Source organism: Ceratosolen solmsi, unplaced genomic scaffold (genome assembly GCF_000503995.2).
Source record: "Ceratosolen solmsi marchali unplaced genomic scaffold, CerSol_1.0 scaffold30, whole genome shotgun sequence".
Classification (NCBI taxonomy): Eukaryota; Metazoa; Arthropoda; class Insecta; order Hymenoptera; family Agaonidae; genus Ceratosolen; species Ceratosolen solmsi.
In genome coordinates, this window is record NW_011948421.1 from 174,269 (window position 1) to 181,346 (window position 7,078).

The 7,078-nt window shown below is 29.2% G+C and overlaps 1 protein-coding gene across 1 annotated transcript; it reads left to right on the top strand.

The window, feature by feature from the left end:
• The first annotated feature begins 4,008 nt into the window (after nt 1–4,008).
• On the top strand, nt 4,009–5,978 carry LOC105361226 (apyrase). Its single transcript, XM_011498336.1, has 4 exons — nt 4,009–4,861; nt 4,945–5,148; nt 5,241–5,398; nt 5,743–5,978. The coding sequence occupies exons 1-4, from the start codon at nt 4,216–4,218 to the stop codon at nt 5,953–5,955; spliced, it is 1,221 nt and encodes a 406-aa protein (XP_011496638.1). The 5' UTR covers nt 4,009–4,215; the 3' UTR covers nt 5,956–5,978.
• The last annotated feature ends 1,100 nt before the right edge of the window (nt 5,979–7,078 follow it).

Consider the following 7,078-nt stretch of genomic DNA (forward strand, 5'->3'; position numbering starts at 1 on the left):
TAAATAAAAAAAATAATCATATAATCTCGTAGCGGCACACACATAGACAAACAATGATTTTCAAAATAAGTTCGCCTCAAAATTTATACAATATATCTCGTCTCAATAAAAAAATTTATTCAAGAAATAATTCACGATACATGTCAGGCATAAAAGCAAACTAAGCTCGAACCGAAATTAAAGAAATACCTCGGAATGATTATTACAAACATTGATATTTAAACTTATAACAAATAAAAAACGACAAAAAGGTAAATAGAGCGTAGCGGCATTCCGTAATCACAATAATTCCAAAGAATTCAAATAATTTTATTGAATTTTCGTAATTATATGAAATATTATGATTAGCTATTATTTATTATTTTTATTTTATATATTAAGATTATAAATTTGAGAAAATTAGATATAGATTCTATATCAGAAAGATATTAATTTAACCATTTTTATTACTTTATATTGCGAAAAATTACTTTTTCTTTTTTAAGTAAATTTGCTTTTAATTTATCAATATGATAAGCTATAATTTGTAATGAAAATTTTAATGTAAAATTGTAATTTTATTGGTTAAGAAAACATTTAGATGAAAACTTTTTTTTCTTAACTTAAAAAATTTTCACGAACCGAATATGAAAAACATTATATAGCTTTTACCTCTCAATTAACTTATTTATTAAAAACAATAATAAAATTTAAATAAATTACAAATCTTTAATTATTCGTGAATAATGCCCGATGAATAATTCCATAATAATGAATTAAATGTCACTTTATAAATCTATAAATTAATATAATTTAATTTTTGAAATGTATACATTATTTATTTTAGAATTTTTTTTTTTTTTTTTTTTTTTTTTTAAAAAAAAAACAAATTTAAACAACATCAATTTTAATATATAATACGAATATAATATATTCCTATTATATTTATATCTATAATTTTTCGTTAATAATTATTCATTAAACAATAATTTATACACTTTAATTACATAGAGAGTAACTCGAGGTTCATAATGATTTTGATAAATTTCTTTAATTATATACATATTTTTTATAATAACAAACATTTCTTGTTATATTTTCTGTATATTTTAGGTGGAGTATTGGAGGATTGGATGTATTGTTGTTGTTGTAAAGGATAAATAAGACTTAAAATATATTATTATTGTAAAAATTGAAGCAAATAGAAAAAATTCTTACGACGTTTTATTATATTATAAAACAAGAGAAACAAACATTTGTAAATGTAAAGGCATGATTTTTTTTCCCAATAAATCATCGACACTTTTGATTGATGAAATCTTTTAATAATTTCAAGATGCACTGCGAGTAATAATTCTAATTATAATTTAAGAAATTGTGATTAAAAGTATAATAGATGCTTTCGAAGAGGAAGGAAAGAAATTTTCTTCCTTCACATTCCGTTTATCAATAGAAAAATTAATAATATAACATCATAACGTTACAAATATTTATTTTCAATTGATATTAACAATCAAATTAATAAATGACACTTTTCAGGCACATTTTACTCTACTAATAAGTCACATATTATTTATCATTCAAATCAATTAAACAATAATTTCATTCGCCAATTGACATGAAGAATAAAAGCATTCGAGAGATAAATTAATGTTATCGCATTAAAATTATTGTTGCATAATTAAATTAGAGAAATTAAGTTCGACGACGAGTGCATATCTATAATAAGAAATACATTAGGCATATATAGTTTTTCTAATTTCTCAAAGTAAAATTGGACTTTAAAATAAAAACTTAGACAAAATTGGTGATATAACATAAATGGTATGCATAAATAAAAAAGAGAATTATAGTAATAATAAACAAATTAATTATTGAATTTTGAAGATTTTAATACATAATAATATAGAAGAACAATACAGATAAACAAGTAATAATGGGATATTATTTTCTCCATTTAAAGACGAATTATACATTTAAAATAAATGTAAAGAAGTTCCACGGAATGGATTGAATATATAAAATTGTATAATATTTAAGTTTTATAATTCAAACTTTTAATATTTGAAAACCGATGTTTTTTTTTTTTGTTTTTTTTTTGTTTTGTTTTTGTTTTTGTTTTTTGTTTCTTTGTTTTTAACGTATTTCATTTTTATAGGATTTAAATTCTTAATGTTTTATTCTACGATATTTTGAAGAATAAAGAAAGGGAAATGTAATCAAGTTTATTTATTTATTTATTTAAAAAATATTAATATCTACATTTTATTTGAAATTAGTATTTATTACACGAATATAAGATGTTTGGATTTTAAATTATTCTAATAGAACTTTCCCTTACAAATATATATGTTTAAATGTATATTGCATTAGATTCTTCAGAGTGTGAATTTTAAAATTATTTTTAATTATAATTATACAAATTACGGATTATTCTCAGTATAAATTAACAATCGGCTTATTCACTGCAATTAAAACTGAGTATTATTATATCATTATTCTCTCTAAGAATATTAAAATGTAAAAAATATTAATATTTTTTTTTACTTTTACTTCTTTATACATTAATGTAATAATTATATCATTGGGAATAAAGAATAAGAAAAAGTTGGCAAAAAGTCAACGTTACGCGGGGTTCCCAAGCGGTCACCCATCCAAGTACTAACCGCGCCCAATGCTGCTTAACTTTGGTGATCGGACGAGAACCAGTGCTTTACAGCATGGTATGAACGTTAACGATCACAATATCACATTCCCATCTACTCGAACTACCACCTCACCCATACCTATCACATCAAAACTACCCACAACCACACCAAACGGTGGCTGGTAATTGGAACAAAATGCGGAGCAACCAATACATGGGAATGCGATAGTGTTGCGTGGAAAAATTGAAAGTACTTTTCACCTTTTATCCTTATTCCTTAATAGTGTTAGTGTTAACGTTCATACCATGCTGTAAAGCACTGGTTCTCGTCCGATCACCAAAGTTAAGCAGCATTGGGCGCGGTTAGTACTTGGATGGGTGACCGCTTGGGAACCCCGCGTAACGTTGACTTTTTGCCAACTTTTTCTTATTCGTTTCTAACGAGTAGTAGTCATCATGAAATTTATTTTTTTATAAAAGTACTCAAGCGTTGAGTAATATAGCATATAAATGTTAGGAAATAGAAAATATTAGGAATAAAACGTGGGGATAAATTGTGATTTTGCAGGCGCATCCTTAAGAAAATATTAGAAACGTATGGTTTAGTGGTTTTGTCGATTGTTATTGTTGCGTCGCGTTTGATAGGGACAGTAAGTAATGATAGGTAATGTAATGCGAGGTTGTAGGATAAATGGTTGGACATTGAGTTGTCGGGGTTCGAACTGTTTGGGTTCGAGTGAATTTTGTTAATATTATTAGAGCGGCACAAGGATAATATTCTGTAATGATGATTGTCGTGCAGAAAAGCTTGCGGGCGATAAAATTGGATATTTGATGTATATTGCATAGACTGAATTATGCATGGAAAAATATTATGGATTTGGTTGTTCATAGATTAGACAGACATGCGGTGAATAGATAGATAGTTGTTGGAGAAAAGTTGATGGAGTTGTTGGTGGAAAATTCTTTCTTGCCTCATTCTGTTTTATCGACCGCTGTGGGCAATCGCGGGCGACTAATGTCGTGAAAAACATCGGCTCGTCGTGGAGCACGAGGGCAGGGAGTATAAAAGGTAAAAAGGTAAAGGAGGTCAAGCGTATGGATATATTGGCAGGATAATGGTGTAGTGAGATAAGGTTGAAGTAAGGCTTGTCGAGGGGAGAAGGTAATAATTACTAATAATCGTTATAATGGAGTGCGTTGATGCGTTTAGGAGGGATCGGAGATGAGGTACGTGGAGTGATAATGGATGATGAAATATAAATATTCAAATAGAGATGTCTCTGATTTGTGAAAACGGGTATATAAAAGCGAGGTTATTTGCTTACGTTTAAAAAGCTCGTACATATATATATATATATATATATACACATGTTCGTGTCCGCTATTAAATGTAAAAGGCAATAATTTTTGCCACTCGTGCACATAATAATTGGCAAATTGCTTCACGAGTCCAATAATATTATGCGCGTAATAATTAAGCATTTGGATAATAGGTGCGTAGTGTTGATGGTTTGGTTATTGATTGCAGATCTCGACGGAGTCGTCGTGTTGGCAAACAGCTGGACAAAATTTTAACAGAGGATGAGATGACGATATTGAAGAACGATCAGCATTTCGAGCATAAAGCAGAGAGTTCGGATACGGAAACGATGCTTTCGCGTGACTGGAGACAAGCTCTACGTACTCCGCACATTTACAGAGTTGGCAATAGTAGCCTTCGGGTGCAGAGCCAATTTTTGCTCTTTGTGCTCTTCCTTTTCTTATTTATATTCTTTTACTATGGCTATCCGTTGGTCAATACTATCGTCTGTTCGGCTCAAATACAGAATACGCTTCCCCCGTGCCAGTATTATTTTTATAACAGGACATATCCATTGACGCTTCCGGTTAAGCAGTTTAATAGCGTGTCGTACGCGATAGCCATTGTCAGCGATCTGGATGAGAGATCTAAGAGCGTAGACGAAGAAAATGTGTGGGTCAGTTATCTGAAGAAGGGTCGTCTAACGTGGAGGCCGTCGAGAAATTTTATATCGGTGGCGTGGGAAGAGGGCTTTGTGACTTTGTCGTCGTCGCTGGCAATGAAGGGTCGAGGAATGGAACTTTCGGAACTTGTGACTTTTGACGGTAGATTGTTAACTTTTGACGACAGAACTGGCATGATTTATTTTTTCGAAGGGGACAGAGTCTATCCTTGGGTCATACTCATGGATGGGAACGGAAAGCACACCAAAGGTTTATATGCCTTTTAATTAAGACGCCTCTTAAAACATCGTTTACCGAGTATTTCAATATTTCATCTTATTTTCTATATTAAGGTTTTAAATCCGAATGGGCGACGGTGAAAGACGAGCAGTTGTACGTTGGAAGTATGGGCAAAGAATGGACGACGAATAATGGAGAAATTCAAAATAACAATCCACAATGGATTAAAGTAATTTCACCTCACGGAGAGGTACATTCTAGAAACTGGATTTCAAATTATAAGCGTTTGAGAGAAGCGATAAACATTGAATTTCCCGGTAAATAATTAACAATTACATAAGCATTACGTAAACAGGTAAAAATGTTCCGTCACAAGTATCGGTTAATCGATAATTTCATTCTTATACAGGTTACGTGATTCACGAATCTGGAGTCTGGAGTAATATTCATCATAAATGGTTTTTTATTCCTAGAAGATGTTCAAAGGAAGCATATAACGACACCAAAGACGAAGTGATGAGTTGTAATGTAATGTTAACGGCCGATGAAACTTTTGTAAATATTGAGGTTAGCGATTACTTTATATATATTTTAAAATTGCATCCCAAATTAATTTTAAGAAATTCAAATTTTAATTTTCAACGGCCCTAATGACATTTAATAAACATTTAGTTGTGTAAAATTCACGGTAAATATTAGCCGGAATAAGGATACAAATTTATGTATTAAAATTTTCAAATACAATCGCTCAAACGATTAATCAAAAGTACATAGATTTGGAACGATCGTAGTAAAATATTCTAAATTCTACAAAGAAAATCAACAAAAAAAAAAAAAAAAAAAAAAAAAAAAAAAAAAATGAAAACCTCGTAACACTTTTTATTAAGCGATTGTGAAATTTTAATTCACAGGTAACATATATTGGCAAGCTTATACCCATCAGAGGATTTTCAAGTTTTAAGTTCCTACCCGGTTCTAAAGACACTATAATAGTGGCTTTGAAGACGGAGGAATACCACGGAGACACTGCCACTTACATTACAGCATTTAATATTAATGGGCAAATAATTATGCCGGATATCAAAGTGTCGAATAAAAAGTTTGAAGGCTTAGAATTTGTATGACATTCCTGGTAAAAGGGCCTGGATGTACTGGGCGTAATCTTGTACAAAGTGTGTAAATAATTGTACAAAGTTTATTATTGGTACGGATATAAATGTCCATTTTGTCGCTTGCAACTTGAAAAGAGAAATTGATTTTGAGATTTGAGACTTTATAGTATCGATGATATTCACATAGTAGACAAATTGCAAACAGCTTAAAAACTTCTGTTGAACAGAAATTCTCATTGTTCAATTCTGTATAATTGTATGCAAAATCTTTATTTTTATAAAACGCTCTTAATCGAATGTATTAATATCTTAAGCGTTACTCTTGTAATTTGCCTTGCCAACTTATTATTAAATTCATATCAATGGAAGATAATTAGCGAAAAGTCAAGAATCTTAAGTAGCCAAAGCAAATCAAGTTATTATTTCTATTTTTTTATTTGTATTTTGTATTTTAGTCGTACAGATATTAAGTAATTGCTCATTGTGGATAAATAAATTTTGTACCGTTATGTTCTGTATATTACACTATTATTAATTTTACAATTGTTAAACGAAACAAAGATTGTAAAATATTTTAATTTACATAAAGTAATTTATTTTATTACAAGATGTCGTTTTTACTTCAATAAAAATTTTTGCCTCTTAATAATTAAACAATAGTATTTTTATTGAGCAACATATTATAAATATGGATAATATGTTACGCATCTTTGTATCTAAATTTAAGATTTGTTTTTAATGATAAAATTATCGGACAGGATTGTTGTTCGATAACACAGCAACCTTGTTTTCAATTGTCCAGAACCAGCAAAACAGGAAATGAATACGTTCGAATTATTAGAATGTTGAATATATAATATTTTATTACTGTACATTAAAAAGAAAAGGAACTTGATATATCATTATTCGAATTATATTTATTTGTTGTTGTTGTTGTTGTTGTTGTTGTTATCTTTAGTTTTAGCGTGACTTTAAAACGTTTTCCATGTCCAATGAAGAAACAAAAAGAAATAACATAAAATTCGTTTGACGAAGAGTGCGCAAATCGAATATTTAACAACTCTCCAGAATTAACGATCGTAAAAGAAAAAAAAAAAAAAAAAAAAAAAAAAAAAAAAAAAAAAAAAAAAAAAAA